The sequence below is a fragment of the Erpetoichthys calabaricus genome, chromosome 8 (assembly GCF_900747795.2).
Source record: "Erpetoichthys calabaricus chromosome 8, fErpCal1.3, whole genome shotgun sequence".
Taxonomy (NCBI): domain Eukaryota; kingdom Metazoa; phylum Chordata; class Cladistia; order Polypteriformes; family Polypteridae; genus Erpetoichthys; species Erpetoichthys calabaricus.
Genome location: NC_041401.2, coordinates 23,462,261 through 23,479,364, shown reverse-complemented (window position 1 = coordinate 23,479,364; position 17,104 = coordinate 23,462,261). Strand labels below are relative to the sequence as shown.

Below are 17,104 nucleotides of genomic sequence, written 5' to 3'. Positions count from 1 at the left end.
TGTTTGTCTTTGATGTAGCATCCTCAGAAAGTATTGGGCCCCATCACTTTTTAAGCATTTTGTTTTGTGCTAAAATCCATTATATTCAATCTTCCCTCATCAAGCAACACTTACTACCCCAACTGTAAATGTATTCAGACTCTTTACTTACTACTTCATTGAAGCCCTGGTCTCAGAGTCTTCCTGGGTTTGACACAACAAGCTTTGCACACCTGGATTTGTGGATGTTCTTCTGTTCTCCTCTGCTGATCCTCTCAAGTGGTGGACATCTATTTTCAGGTCTCTCCAGAGATGTCGGATTGGGCTGTGGCTGGGCCACTCAAGGACATTCCCAGAATTGTCCCTATGCCACTCCTGTGTTGGCTTTGCTTTGTGCTTAGGGTTGTTGTGCTGGAAGGTGAACCTTCAGCCCAGTCTGAGGTTCAGAGCAGGTTTCCATGAAGGATATCTCCATACTTTGCTCCAATCAGCTTTCCCTCAACCATAGCTAGCCTACCAGTCCCTGCTGCTGACAAATAATCCCACAGCATGATGCTGGCACCACCATGCTTCACCTTGGAATGGTATTACACAGGTGATGAAAGGTGACTGTTTTACTCCAGACGTGATGCCTGACGGTCCAGTCTTGGTTTCATCAGACCAGAGAAGCTTGTTTCTCATAGTCTGAGAGTTCTTTAGTGCCTCGGGGAACCTGCAAATAAGTATGGTAGAATGACCTCAGATTTTTGCAATGGGGTCTCCAGCGCGCCCCTCTGTTGAAGAGGTTGTCACTTTGCTTTATACTTCATTGACGTTATGCAAAGCCTGGTTACACCGTGGTTAAGATTAAGGTTGAGGGTTAGGGCTACCTGACGCAAACAGTGATGAATGTCGAGCAAACCAAGTGACATCAGCGTGCAATCCAATTGTTTGTTCACCAAATCTCCTAAACCGCAGAGTTAGTTTTGCTGCTTTTTTCATGGTAAATGACTTTGTTGTGATGAATTTTTATGATGAGACTCATAGAGGTGTGTGGCAGTGTTTATGCTTTTAAAATTATAAAATTGGCATAATCAGGAGGGGCGTAGGTGCAAGCAGTAGCATGGCGGAGCAGCTCCGGGGTGTTGATAGGATTTGGCTCGCCAGGCATTCATGTGTGGATTTGCGTGGCAGCCAATTACCTCATTATCCTCCTGAACCACAGAGTTAGTTTTGCTGCGTTTTCCATGATAAATGACTTTGTTGTGATGAATTTTTATGATGAAACGCATAGAAGTCTATGGCAGCAGCGTTGTCCCTTCCTATATGCAGATCACGCACTGTGCATGGGGAGTCCTTAATCAGAGGACTGGTGTGTTTTTTTCATTGGAGTTTTGCTGACCTCCACAATTCAGGAGTTCCACTGGTTAGCCAATTGGATTGCACGTTTCTGTCACATGATTTACTTGACTTGAGTCACATAACTCCTCCCACAACTCTAATCTTAACCAAAGTGCATCAGGGCATATCGAGTAACATCACCGAAGTATCATGTAATGCAAGAACCTCCTCAACGGAGCGGAGCTCTAGGGGTCCACAGCTTGACTCTACTGGGGGTTTTCTGTTTCCTAAATCGGTGCCTTTTTTTCTGCAAACTCCAACAGGCTTTCATGGGTCGTCTGTCCATGAATACCCAAATTAGTGTATTGTTGCAATGGTGGATGTCCTTCTGGAAGTTTCTCTCATCTCCACACAAGTTCTCTGGAGCTCAGCCAGATTGAATGTTAGGTTCTTGGTCACCCACCTTACCAAATTTTGTTTCCTTCTACTCTTCAGTTTTCCCGGGTAGCCAACTCTAGGTCTTCCATTTAAAGAATATGTTATAGAGCAGGGGTCTCCAACTCCAGTCCCAGAGAGCTACTGTGACTGCAAGTTTTCATTCTAACTCTTTTCTTAATTAGTGACCAGTTTTTGCTGCTGATTTAACTACAGGTAAAATTCCGTTACAACGAACTGCCAGGGACCTAAAAAATATTTTGTTATAATGAAAATTTCATAGTAATGAGATTCTGCATTTGTCACTATAGTGCTTTCTTTAACTTGCATCCAGGCATTTGCAATCATTTCAATAGTTTCTTTCACGTTAATTTTAATCTCCTCCTGTCTACAAGTTATGCTGATAAGAATTGTTCTCAGCATTTCCTTTCCGGGTGCTAATGATGCCCAAATCCAAAGGCTGAAGCACTGCTGGGCAATTGGGTGTGAGGAATTCAACGCAACACATTATCTAAATGCGGAAGCATGTTGTGGGTAGCACAGTTATCAATCAGAAGCAGAATCCTCCTTTTCTTCTTCTTCATATTGTGAGGTTTCTGAACTTTTTTGGGATCCCCCCACCACCCAACGGGAACATCACGCTGAAGTGCGTCCCAAAGCGCGATTGCCGCGTCTGTGTAAAATTGTTTGTCCATTGCCCGGGCAGGGCAACAGCAGGCTCACAGAAGCAAATCCTAAAAGATCATGGGCACGCTATAAGTCCCTGTCTTACACCCCAAAACATGAGGCTGAGTCTCAATACTTTAGCAAAACCAGCTTTATTCAGCTTGAAACAGGAATGGTACGGTTATTTATTGTAGCGGGATCTGCCCCTCTCCTATACACAGACACAGCAGTCAGGCAGGTTCATGGTCAGGTTAGTGGCCAAGTAATCCTGCGCCCTGCATTTACAGTGTTCCTTGCATCACCCATCGAGATCTTTTCTGTTTGCTTCGGTGAAGAGCCGCCCCAGAGCAGTGAGCCTGCTGTTGCCCCGGCAACGGATGAACAGTCTTCCACAGATGCAGTGATCGCACTTCGGGACACTCTTCGGTGTGTTGTCCGGTTGGGAGAGGTCCCAAGAGAGTTTAGAAACCTCACATTTTCTTGAATGAGTGCTGCATTAATAGGAACGAGCATCACTGAACCATACAGCTTTTCCAACATCTTCAAATGCAGCAGTTTGCATACGTTTGCAACCCGAGATTTTTCTTCTTTTTTTGCTCGGCCTTTCAAGAAAGTTGACAGCGTCGATAGCGAAATTCCAAATTCACTGGCAATGTCTTTTTTCTTTTTGCTGCAATCGAGAGCTGCAAAAATTTAAATTTTTTTTTTTTCTAATATGAACTGTTATCGTTTTTCTGTGTCTGCCATTTCTATAGGAGGGTGACAATGAGTTAAATTCCAATGGATGTTTTTCAGATGTTGACGAGCAATAAGCAAAAGGTACCACTGAAAACCACCAAAAACAAACAGAGGAATGTTCGAAGAAAGAGAAAAAATGACAATGTTTGTGTTCGGGATCGTTGTGCACAACTGAGCTGTGACCACAGAACTAATTGCTCTGTCGATGATTCATTCAGGCATTTCAAGGTCTTTTGGGCACTTCATTGTAATGAACATATCTGCTGAATGTATTTCGTAATAATGCGATTTCTATAGACTCGTGTCATATGGGGAAACTGTCAGGACTGTAAAAATACTTCGTTGTAATGAAAATTTCGTTGTAAAGATGTTCGTTGTAATGGAATTTAACTTATATTTCCTTTTATTTTAATTAACTTTTCTTGAGATTCTGACCGCTGAATTGATTCTTTTCTTCTTAAACGGCACCTAAACATAAATTTGATGTGAAGTGAGCCAACAGATGACCAACTAGGTTGGGGCGTCAAACTCCAAACAACTTCATTTCATTTAGTTTCTTAATTTGAAGCCAATTCTCTTGGCTAATTAAACCCGTTATTTAATTCCATCCATCCATCCATCCATCCATCCATCCATCCATCCATCCATCCATCCATCCATCCATCCATCCTCTTCCACTTATCCGAGGTCGGGTCGCGGTGGCAGCAGCTTGAGCAGAGATGCCCAGACTTCCCTCTTCCCGGCCACTTCTTCTAGCTCTTCCGGGAGAATCCCGAGGCGTTCCCAGGCCAGCCGGGAGATATAGTCCCTCCAGTGTGTCCTGGGTCTTCCCCGGGGCCTCCTCCCGGTTGGACGTGCCCGGAACACCTCACCAGGGAGGCGTCCAGGAGGCATCCTGATCAGATGCCCAAGCCACCTCATCTGACTCCTCTCGATGCGGAGGAGCAGCGGCTCTACTCTGAGCCCCTCCCGGATGACTGAGCTTCTCACCCTATCTTTAAGGGAGAGCCCAGACACCCTGCGGAGAAAACTCATTTCAGCCGCTTGTATTCACGATCTCGTTCTTTCGGTCACTGCCCATAGTTCATGACCATAGGTGAGGGTATGAACATAGATCGACCGGTAAATTGAGAGCTTTGCCTTATGGCTCAGCTCCTTTTTCACCACGACAGACCGATGCAGAGCCCGCATCACTGTGGATGCCGCACCGATCCGCATGTCGATCTCACGCTCCATTCTTCCCTCACTCGTGAACAAGACCCCGAGATACTTGAACTCCTCCACTTGAGGCAGGATCTCGCCACCAACCCTGAGAGGGCACTCCACCCTTTTCCGGCTGAGGACCATGGTCTCGGATTTGGAGGTGCTGATTATTTAATTCCATGGCGCTCATTCATTTCCAAAACTGTTGATTTTCTTTTTTAAGAGCGCTGTCAAAATGTTTTGTGGACCTGAGCAGATCAACATTACTGAGGCCTTCACCTTTCTTTATTTTCAGTTATTGTGTGATGGACGCAGGTTGTTGTTTATGTGTTGGTGTCTTGCTATTGTTTGGTTGCTAATTAAGGAAAAAAGAAATAATTAAGGGGCCTGAGTCTTTTAAAATTAAGGCAAAGAGTTAATTAGCAGCAAAGTCTGGTCACTAATTAAGAAAAGGGTTAGAATGAAAACCTGCAGCCACAGTAGCTCTCCAGGACTGGAGTTGGAGACCCCTGGCATAGAGCATTGAGCCACAGTGGATTTTGACTTGGATGTGCAGAAAAAGACTCTTTAAGGCCAAAATGACAATGGAATTCCACAAAACGATCTAAATGAATTTTAAAGATTAAACACAAAATCATTGGCTGATATCACACACCTAAATTCATCTTAGGTGGTGCCCGTTGGTTGTAGAAATCACAGAATTAGTTCATTGGAGATCACTGGTCTCTAATCAGGGGTGCTTCAGTTGATCACATTAAAAATGAAACCTTATGCTTCACCAGTTGCAGGCTTATGGCAGAGTGGCAAAGAGAAAGCCGCACGCACGCACGCACGCACAACGTCACTGCGAGAGTTTGCCAGAAGGCACATGGAAGACTCTGAAGTCAGATGAGACCAAAATTGAGCTTTATGGCCACCACGTATGAACACTTGCAAATTATCAGAAGCTCGCCATCCCCACAGTGAAGCATGGAGGTGGCAGCAGCAGGCTGTGGGGATGCTTTTCTGCAGCAGGCTCTGGAAGACTTATGAGGGTAAAATGAAGGCAGCAAAATAGGCAGAAGTCATGGTGGAAAACCCGGTGTGGTCTGCTTGGGAGAAGATTTGTTATCCAGTAAGACAACAACCCAAAGCTCTACATGAATGACTTCAGAACAACAACGTGAAAGTCCTGGAGTAGCCGAGTCCACATCTCGATGTAATTGAGAAGTTGTGGCCGGACTTGATAACGGCTATCCATTCACAATCAGCACACAACCTGACTGAGCTTGAACAGATCTGCAGAGAAGAAGTGGGAAAAATGACAGAGAGAGAAACGTGAGCACACAGACTGAAGGCTGTCATGGCTGCCATCTGCTAAACTTATTTTGCATCAGTTATTTTCAATCTGTCAGTACTTTAGATCTGTTGTCACTTTGACATGAAAGAGTCTTTTTCTGCTGATCCATGTCAAAAAAATCTAAATTAACTCTGCCGTGATTCAATGTTGTATAACAAGAAAAGGTGAAAACTTCCAAAATGGTGACCCATAGGCACTATAGTTAGACAAGGACTTGTGACACCATTTTACAGCTCAAGTCTTGTGGGCATTTATGTGAGGGTCTCACATTCTCTCCATGTTCACATTTTTGTGTGTTGAGTTCATTGATGACTTGTGGTAGACTGACCCAGGGTTGATTCCTGCCATGCACAAGAATCTGTCAGTTTTGGCACCTTATGACATTACATTACAAGAAATGGGTGGTAAGAATGGGTGGATATCTTTGTATCGTTTGTTTTTTTTTTGTACAAGTCATCATTTATTAATTAATTTTCCTTTCTACTAAAATCCATGTGATTCCTACTTCCATTGATGGTAGCAGTTCATTTGTCTGATAATTCAGTTGATAATGCCCTCGGCCTGCCCTTATGCTTTTAATCACGGGTCTGCAAAAGCAATGTGAGAAGAACAATGTGAAATGTCCCACCCTGATTACTCGGTCAAAACTGGACTTTTGTTTGCTTGCAGCCTCTGACGGCCGACCTGCATTATTATTACATCGTGGAGCTCTCCTTCTACTGGTCCTTGATGTTCTCCCAGTTCACTGACATCAAACGGAAGGTAAGACAACTCGACTCTTCGAGGATTTGCTTTCCAGATCTAGAAGTGGCCTTTGGAGTAGACTAAGGACAACAGAAAGGTGACGATAAATTATTGTGGTCAATTTGGAAAAAAAAAATGGAAATGTAACATTTATATAAAGAAATGTGCTTATTGTGATTGTTCACGTTAACATTATTATGATCAATATGATACACTAGCTGTATGTGGTCTTCGGGACAAAAAAACAACCCTAAGAAGTGGCCTTTGGGGTCTGACTCATTGGAGTAGACTAAGGACAGTAAGGTGGCAATAAATTATTGTGGTCATTTTGAAAAAAAAATGTAAATGTAATATTTATACAGTGGAACCTCGGCTCACGAACGTCTCGGCACACGTACAACTCGGTTTACGACCAAAAAGTTCGCCAAACTTTTGCCTCGGTTCACGACCAAACACTCGGTATACGAACAAGCCAAGTCCCCTTTCGGGGGTTGGGGGGGAGAGAGGCGCGCGCGCACACGCGCACACACACAGGAGCACGCTAGAGAGATACACACAGGCGCTCCAGGCTCGCAAAAGAGAGACGCACGCACACACACACAGAGCGATTGAGGGACGCATAAGTTAGAGAAGGCTTGTTTTTGTTTTCAGTTCTGTTTCCAGTGATCGGTTCGTAGCGTGCATTGTTGCAATGTTACTTTTCTTGGTGGTTTATTAAATTACGGATTTTTCAAATGTTCCTTTTTTCCCCTGTGCTTAAAACTCATTAAAAAAAGTGTTTTTAGCGAGAGCGGTTCCTAGCACTATAGCGCGAACTATTGCAGTGTTAGTTTTCTCTGTTGTTAAAGGTTTTCTCAGTGTTATTCAATGTTTTTACATTTAGTTTACCATTACGCTGTGCATTCTATGGTATAATTAACTATATTTGTGCTTAAAAACTAAAAAAATGTATCTATTTACATACAGTTTCTACGGTCTGGAACGGATTAATTGTATTTACATACAATCCTATGGGAGAAATTGCTTCGGTTCACGACCAACTCGGTTTACGACCAGAGTTTTGGAACGAATTATGGTCGTGAACCGAGGTTCCACTGTATATTGAAATTTGTTTATTGATCAGTATGATATGATAGCTGTGTGTGGTCTTCAGGACAAAAAATAACCCTAAGACTCCCTATCAGTTTTACTATATGGGTGAACTTGCAGAGGCGTCAACTAAGTGGGCTCAGGACAGATGGTATCTAATCTGAGATGGAAGTGTAGTCGAGTGCAGCTGTGGCACAAATTGAGTGGGACAGGCTGGCACCAGTCTCAGGCAAATGTATATTAGCTCATTGTGTGAACGTACAACATGTGTGTCCCACAAAGATGAGTTTGTCTGCATGGGTTGAATGAGAAGTAATAATAATTAATAATAATTCATTACATTTATATAGCGCTTTTCTCAGTACTCAAAGTGAGGTGCATACAAGTGCCGAAAAAAGTTAAAAGTGCATGCATGCGACATCTCACCACGTGCAAGTCACACTTGTATAAGCTTCTACATCAGCCAACTCCTGTGGCTGTGGTTGAATGTGAGCAGAGCAGACTGCTCCACACACACACACACACACACACACACACACACACACACACACACACACACACATACGTCTTTCATAGTGAGAAGTAAGGTGCATGCAAGCGCCAAAAAAATTTGAAAGTGCCTGCATGCGCCATCTAGTGGCTGTAGTTGAGCTTTGCACAGTAGACTACTCCACACACACACACACACACACACACACACTCGGGTCTTTCATTTATGTATGTTGTCGACCATCAGGGGTGCACAGCTCCCCAAGCAACTGACACAACAGACGCAGAGCCCAAGCCCAGCACACAACACATTTATTAACGTTTTCCCTCATTTCCCACCACTCCAGCACAGTACCAACAGGCAACAAATACACAGTCCCTTTCTTCTTCTTGACTCTTCTCTTCAGCTTCCAGTCCTCCCTCAAGTTTTGTCCTCCACCTTCCGACTCCCTTTTATAGAGCACACGGAAGTGCTCCAGGTGTTCCATGATCTCCTTCCAGCTGCACTTCCAGGTGTGGTGGTAGCCCTGGAGAGGAGGGCTCAGCAGTGTTGAGCTTCTATGATCCATACCCGTGGCACCCTAGCAAGCCAGGGGGCCTGCCCTCTGACGTCCCGGGAGTAGGTATTGCTCCCTGCAAGCTCCTTCCCCCAGTCCTTCCATCACAAAGGATCCCGTCCGGGTAAAAGTCCCGGCTGTCCAACACACTGTCTAATTATCATATTTAAACTTGATGAAGGAGCAGGATGCCCAACCATGTCAGCAGCATGATTCTGAAGAACCAACAAGGATATTTCAGCACATAAATAGTGGATCAGTGCCCACTGCTCTTCTATGGTGCAAACGGAGAATGGATGTGATATAGCGGGTCCGCGGCTCAGAACGGATGGCCCGTTTTTTCAAAATAAATAATCACCGCATTCGCTGTTTAAGGAGGGGTTATGCTAGTGTGGCTGCAGCGATTCCCAAGTGCGATGCAGCGCAGGCATTTCCTCACTCAAGGTGGTGAATCATTCGTGTCCGTAATTGATGCAGGGGGCAGCTAATCGCCATACCTGTGCCACATCCCCACATATAAGATGAGAAGCGCTAGTGTGAGAGGGGGAGAGAAAGAAAGAGAACAGAGGTTAATGGAAGGAAGAGCAAGGCTGGAAGCCATAAAGATCTGGTGCAGGTTTGCTGATAAATGCAGGCAGCTGGGAGGAGAGCCCCTGAGGAGGAGGATTAGGCCGACACTCGGTAGGGGCAGCAGGAAGCGGTCACACCAGCTGAGCAATCTCAGGAGCTGGAGTGTCACAGAAGGTGGAAGGCAGCGGGAGTCAGGGAGGCTTGGGAGAGTGAGCCCCACCATGAGTGCCCTGGTCATTGGGGGGGAACCCCAGTCTCAGTCCGGCGGGAGCGGTAAGTAGCTAGGGGACAGAAGGTCACTGGATAAGCAAGAGAAGGTCTGCTGCAGCTGCAGGTAGGGCGACTCCTGTGTTGCAAAGCCCAATGGGAGAAGCAGGGGAGCCGCCAAGTAGAAGGGAGAAGGTACCAGGATTTTAAAGGTAACTGCTTCCATCCATTGTTTTTAACCTGTTTTCAATTGGATTTTTTTTCTTGTTTAATAAAAGCACTTGCTCCTTTTGCACCATCCACTTGCTTAGTTTGATTTGTCCCCATCTGCCAGTTCAACTGGTTACACCACTGACAGTGTTGGGTTCCAGGGCTCCCAAATCTAGAAGAGGGGGTATGGAGCAGGACCCTCACCGTCATAGTGGAGTGGCCATGTCTATCTATCTATCTATCTATCTATCTATCTATCTATCTATCTATCTATCTATCTATCTATCTATCTATCTATCTATCTATCTATCTATCTATCTATCTATCTATCTATCTATCTAGCATGTAGTGCCTTTCACATATCTATCTATCTATCTATCTATCTATCTATCTATCTATCTATCTATCTATCTATCTATCTATCTATCTATCTATCTATCTATCATGTAGTGCCTTTCACATATCTATCTATCTATCTATCTATCTATCTATCTATCTATCTATCTATCTATCTATCTATCTATCTATCTATCTATCTATCTATCTATCATGTAGTGCCTTTCACATATCTATCTATCTATCTATCTATCTATCTATCTATCTATCTATCTATCTATCTATCTATCTATCTATCTATCTATCTATCATGTAGTGCCTTTCACATATATCTATCTATCTATCTATCTATCTATCTATCTATCTATCTATCTATCTATCTATCTATCTATCTATCTATCTATCTATCTATCTATCTATCTATCTATCTATCTATCTATCTATCTGTATTTTGTGGACAAAAAGAAACTATATTCCACTTATTCTTGCAATGTATGAGACTTAGTTTTTTTTTCATTTTTTTTAGTGAAATATGTAGAAGGTTAATGGGGAAATTTAACAATATCATGTTCATTTATGGAACAAAATATAATAAGGAAAATCGTCAAAAAGTTCAGCTATTAAACTATTTATTGGGTGAAGCAAAATTAGCAATTTTAAAGAGTAGAAATAATAAACAATCTGGGACAGGGGCTACTGATGCTGTGATGATTTTCAAGATAAATGTACGCTCCAGAATAATAATGGAATATACGTATTATAAATTGATGAATACATTAGATTTGTTTAAAAATGTGTGGGGGATTAAAGGGTTGCTTTGCTCAATTGATGATGGAGAACTAAAAATGAATGTATAAGACATTATTGAAGTTCTCCTTTTTGTGTTTTCTTATAATGATGTAAAATAGATGAGCTAATCGAACGGTGTAACATCATAATGTTTCTGTTGAAGTTTTGATTTGGGACTTTTAAGTGCTTGTTTGATACGGGCTCAGGGGGTTTAAATTGTAAATTAGAAGAATGGAAAAGTTTTTTTGGGTCATTTCAAATTAATATAAGAAATAGTATATCAAATACGGACTGCAAGGGAATTGATTCTCATTTGATGCAGCAGCCTGTAAAATTTGGTTATATGTTACCTGTTATATATTAATTTGATTTATTGCTATTTGATCAATAAAGGTCTTTTAAAAAAAATATCTATCTATCTATCTATCTATCTATCTATCTATCTATCTATCTATCTATCTATCTATCTATCTATCTATCTATCTATCTATCATGTAGTGCCTTTCACATATCTATCTATCTATCTATCTATCTATCTATCTATCTATCTATCTATCTATCTATCTATCTATCTATCTATCTATCTATCTATCTATCTATCTATCTATCTATCTATCTATCTATCTATCTATCTATCTATCTATCATGATAAATGAACTATGCTGAACTAGCATCCTGTCCAGTGTTGGTTGCTGCTCTGTGCTGTGCTGGTGCGAGGACAGGCTCCATCCTCCATAACCCTGAATTGAATGAAGCAGCTATGAATGTGTTGTGATGAGTGAGGCTCAGTATCCTGCCTTGTGCCCAGTGCTGTTGGGATGATCACCCAGTGCTGCTCAGCTCGGTAAAAGAAAAATCGGGTAAACAAAATAGATGGATGTCTTATTTCTGTACATCTGCTAATGATAGTATTGTCAACTCTCAAGATGCGACCGGATTATTAGCATTCTGTTTATGCCTTTACTCTAATCATTATTGTACTTAACACTTGTATGTGATATTATTATAATTTTCTTATAACCCAAATTAGTACAAGAAGTACAGAAGGATGAGATCCGATTGTTGGTATTCACATTGCAATATTAGTGGCAGTGGCTTTTAATGTTCTTACTCTCATTTTCTTTCCTAGCTGGTATAGGGTCGGGCAGCAGGTTGTCGCAGTAGTTAGCCCTGCTCCTTCCCACCTCTAGAGGACTGGGTTAGAATCTCAGCCCTGCTCGCTGTCTGTATGGAGTTTGCATGTTCTTCCTGTCCCCTGTATGTTGTTTTATTTTTGCCGGCTCTCAAAGACCTGCAGGTTACGTTGACTGGTGACTTTAAACTGAGTCACTGTGGGCATCCAAAGGACTCGCATCCTGGCCAGGGCTGATTTCTACTTTGCTCTTGTTATTCGGGAAAGGAAATTTTTTTTAAAAATTGATGGAAGAACCTGTTGAAATTGAACATAAAAATGGACAAAGAATTCTCTTTTATACTGTATTAGGAGTATTACTGCACCATATATTGTAGTAACATGTTTATCTTGTGTGTGAGAGCGGGTGAGTGAGTGTGTGTGTCCTTGTGATGGACTGGTGTGCCCTCCAGGGTTGGCGCTTGAATTGCTCAGTGTTGCCAGGATAAGCTGTAGCCCCGTGACCTTGTTTTTAAAAAAGAACACTCTGGAAATGAATCCAGAAATAATTTAATAAATAAGTTTTGCTGTATTTTTAGTTATGCTTTATTTACAGTGTTTACATTTGAACATATTCTTACTAGCTTTTTGTGATTATTAGTACTGTATGTTGTTGTTATGTTTATGTGCACAGGTAAATTGAGGTTATTAGTATCGGATTTATATTATGATTATTTCTGGTAACTGTTAAGATGGCACTGTGGGGTGCATTTCTAGAAGTGACCTTCAATTTTCTGCCTGCTATCTCTCCAGAAATCCTTCTGACAGGATTTTATCAGCACAATAGGAAGTCTTCAAGCTTGTGGCGTCCTTTGAGACCTTGGCAAGCATTTAATGCACAAAAAAAATACATTGTTTAAAAATATCATCAGAGATTGCTCAAGTAGAAATAAAAATGTAAAAAAAAGAATATCTAAATGCACTTTGTACTAAAATATTTATTTCAAGGGAGCTTGGAAGCTCAAACTCCATTTACGATCCCTAGGCTTTCAATTTTCTTGACCATATGTATTGTTCTTAAATTAAAACTCGGTTTATTAAAATCTTTAAAAAAATCTGTTTGTCTGCAATAATAATGGAATTTTTAAATTTGAGGACATTTATCATGTGTACATATTAGGAGATTCTTACTTGCATGTTTCTTTCACATCTATCACAGTATTCCATTTCTTTCTCTCTGTCTATCTAGTGAGAGGTCGAGCAAAATGTCACCTTTTATTTGCTAACTAAAAAGATTATAATATGCAAGCTTATTATTACTTATGGTTGCAAACTTATGATTACATCTTGCCTGAAGAAGGGGCCTGAGTTGCCTCGAAAGCTTGCATATTGTAATCTTGTTAGTTAGCCAATAAAAGGGGTCATTGAGCTCGACTACATTCATAATATCTAACACAGTACAACACCCTAGTACTACTGTCTGTCTATCTAAAAGAAGAGGAGGGCAGACCCCATTGCTGCTGCAGGACCACTGGATGTGTTACGCTGCGTCCATCACACAAGCTGCTGGCTCTCAGAAACTCATCTTCTCATCCCGTTGTGGCTTTGGGTCTGCCAGACCTGCTCCTCTCTTAGTTTCTTCCAGTTTCCAAAGAGGGAATCACCATTAGAACAGGGCAGTGGTGTTGGCTTCAATTGTCCATGGTGACCCATCACAAGACACTCCTCCAGTGTTGTGCACGTTCACACCTCACAAGAACTCGCTCAAAGTTCAGCTTACACATTTAAAATAAATACATTCACATTCATAGTTCACCATTTCAATTTTAAACAAGTTCATGTTCAGTTCATTTTGTATTTTTTTACGAGTGAGAATAAATGACCCACGAGTTTACTTTTTTCAATTTTACATGCCTTATATTAGGCTATTATAGTGTTCTTGAATAAAATACAATAATTATGAAGATTTTTTTTTATTTAAATACACTTTATTGAGTTATACCCACCAGCAAACATGTATAACCATATATACTAATATCCTCCCGGTCAAAAAAGAAATTAAATTGATGCGAATATCCATATAAATTACTGCTCTATTTCCAGCCGTGTGACACAAATGGTGACTGTGAACTGCCGTGTAGATGAACTTATTACACTGCCGGTCAAAATTTGCATCACATATTTCATGTCCAGTAGGGAAAAATATAAAGTGGCCTCGCCAAGAACAACATTTTCCTAAAACCAAAAGCGGAGTTTCACCGCATGCTTGTGTCAGTGGGGGTGCAGCTTAAGCACAAGTAGGCAGACACAGACAGTGCCTATTTGATTTGACGTTATCTTTTCCGAATACAAATAAATGGCAAAAAAAATTTGTACAAAATAAATTATTGTAAAAATCCACTATTTGTGCTTATCCAAATACCGTATTCTGATTCGGCTCCACCCCTGCATTACAGGATAAGGAAAAGCATTTAATGTGGACCTAAACCAAATCCAGAATGTCACATAAAACTGAACTAGCTCACATTCAAGTTCTTGACTTGCAAATACGTTACGTTAAATTCACCGTTCTTAGAAAAATGAGCTTGTTCAATGAACGCACTCTTTAGAACTAGCTCTTGCACATCATTGCACTCCTCAAACCGTACACGACCCTTTCCTTTCAATACTATTCTTGCCATTATGATAGATAGATAGATAGATAGATAGATAGACAGACAGACAGACAGACAGACAGACAGACAGACAGACAGACAGACAGACAGACAGACAGATAGATAGATAGATAGATAGATAGATAGATAGATAGATAGATAGATAGATAGATAGATAGATAGATTGGAACCTCGGGTCACGACTGTAATTTGTTCCAAACCTCTGGTTGCAACCCGATTTGGTCATAACCCAAAGTAATTTCCCCCATAAAATTGTATGTAAATACAATTAATCCGTTCCAGACCATACCAACTGTATGTAAATATATTTTTTTAAAGATTTTTAAGCACAAAAATAGTTAATTATGCCATAGAATGAACAGTGTAATAGTAAACTAAATGTAAAAACATTGAATAGCACTGAGAAAACCTTGAACAACAGAGAAAACTAACGTTGCAAGAGTTTGCACTACACCCTTATGAACCACTCGCTGTAAACACTTTTTTTTAATGAGTTTTAAGCACAGCGAAAAAAATGAAAATTTGAAAAATTAATTTATACAAAAACTAACCATAAACAACCAAGAAAACTAACCTTGCATGAGGTTAATAATTTCTTTCTTTAATTCGATTTCAATTTTCTTCAAACCTTTCTTCTCACCAACACTGTGCCAGTGTTTTTGTTCACCACCCGAGTGTGTGGTCATGAACAGATGCAAAAGTTTGGCAACCTTTTTGATTGTAACCCGATTTGTATGTGTTCCGAAACGTTTGTAACCAGAGGTTTTACTGTAGATAGATAGATAGACAGATAGTGTGGACACCAGGGGGCACTCGACTCCCCAAACACCCAACACAACAAACACCAGGACACGAGTTCAGCACGACACACATTTATTCTGCCATGGGAAACAATTTTTGATCGTTTCCCACCTATGCAGCACGGTATAATAACAATAAGCACAAGCAGTCTCTTGCTCTCTCTCTCTCTCTTCTCTCTCTTGTCTGCCGCCATTCCTCCTCCCTCAAGCTTTGTCCTCCTCCTCCCAACTCTGGCTCCCCGAATGGAGTGCTTTTATAAAGCACCCATGCGACGGGCCTCAGCAGGGTTAAGATTCAATGCTTCAAACCTGTGGCACCATAGCAAGCCAGGGGGGCTGCCCTCTATCGTTCCATGGAAGGTCCTTCCCTTATGAAGGTGTCCCAGATGGGCCAGCTGTCCATTACAATAGATAGAGAGATAGATAGATAGAAACTGTATGTGAAAGGCACTATATGATTGATAAATATGTGAAAGGTACTATATGATAGATAGAATTATTAGTTTGTAAAATAAATAAATTAATTAATTAATAAATCAATAAATACTCTTGTATGAAACTACTAGATAAATAGAACTGTATTTGTCCCAAGGGGGAAAGTTGGCTTTTTACAGAAGCTCTTTAAATAAATAAACACATAAATAGGTAGATAAGTAAGTAAATAACCACACACACCCGCACACATACTTTGGTCTGAACGCACACTGGAATGATTATAAAGCAGGAAAATTCAAAAGAAAGAAATTTTCCAACTTGGCAGTCTCAGTCCCAATGAGGCGTTATGCAGACATATTGCTGTTGGTATAAAGGAGCCCCCCGTAGTGTTTCTTGACCTACTTCTGCTAAATAATTTTTTGGCTGAAAGTCGTCAGTGTTGGTGTGTCAGAGAGAGGATGCCTTTTTATCTGGTTTATGAACATCAGCGCAGCCTGTTGTCTTGTACCTGTAGTGGACTGTCTGCCATTTTCTTAAGTTTAGGGTTCATTTTTATTGTCTGTTTTTTCCCCCTTTTTTTGTTTAGGATTTTTTAATTATGTTTATGCATCACATTGCCACAGTCTCCCTGATGACCTTCTCCTACGTGAACAACATGGTCCGGGTGGGAACTCTGGTTATGTGCCTTCATGACGCAGCGGACATTCTTCTGGAGGTACAGTAGGCCATCACAGTTGTCTTGTTACCTTCATGTGTGATTTATTAAATGTTTGTCACTTCACGTGTATTGGTTTTGATTCTTAACAATTATTGACTTTTTGGATACTTACTGTAGCCATTCTGCTTTGTGTTGTTTGCTAATTTAACAGGTGAAGTAAACCTGCTAGGGTTTCTGATCATGTAGATGATGGAGCCATGTTTGGCCTAGGCCAAACTTGCACGCCATAAGATTTGGTTAGATTAACTGAACACTATAAGCGTGAGCTACCATGTTCTAGACTGGCAGTCCATCCAACCCTGGTTCTTGTCTTTACCCAATGCTGTTGAATTGGACTCTTGTTTTCACCAACCTGTATTTGAATAAGTGATTTGGCCAAGTAAAGGAGTGAACATATACTGTACATTTTGTATATTCTGCAATGAACTGAAGCCCCTTCCAAGGAAGCTATTTGGCTTACTCCTGATGCTGCTGGAATAGGATCTGACCTCCAGCACTCTGTGTTCTTCTGCACTTCACAGAAATACTTTTAGTTAAGGACCAGAAGATAAAACTTAAGTCTGGAAGCATGCCATCCTTAACTCTGGAAATCAAGCCAATCTTCTTGTGTCTGTGTGTGTATATACAGTTAGGTCCATAAATATTTGGACAGAGACAACTTTTTTCTAATTTTGGTTCTGTACGTTACCACAAT

The 17,104-nt window shown here is 41.1% G+C and overlaps 1 protein-coding gene across 2 annotated transcripts in view; it reads left to right on the top strand.

Moving 5' to 3' along the window:
• Window positions 1–17,104, top strand: part of cers6 (ceramide synthase 6) — a 215,348-nt gene that overhangs the window by 166,016 nt on the left and 32,228 nt on the right. For both annotated transcript variants that reach the window (XM_028806361.2, XM_028806360.2), the window contains exons 6-7: window positions 6,350–6,442; window positions 16,279–16,407. In XM_028806361.2, coding sequence (XP_028662194.1) covers window positions 6,350–6,442; window positions 16,279–16,407 — 222 coding nt within the window. The remainder of the gene's footprint in view (window positions 1–6,349; window positions 6,443–16,278; window positions 16,408–17,104) is intronic.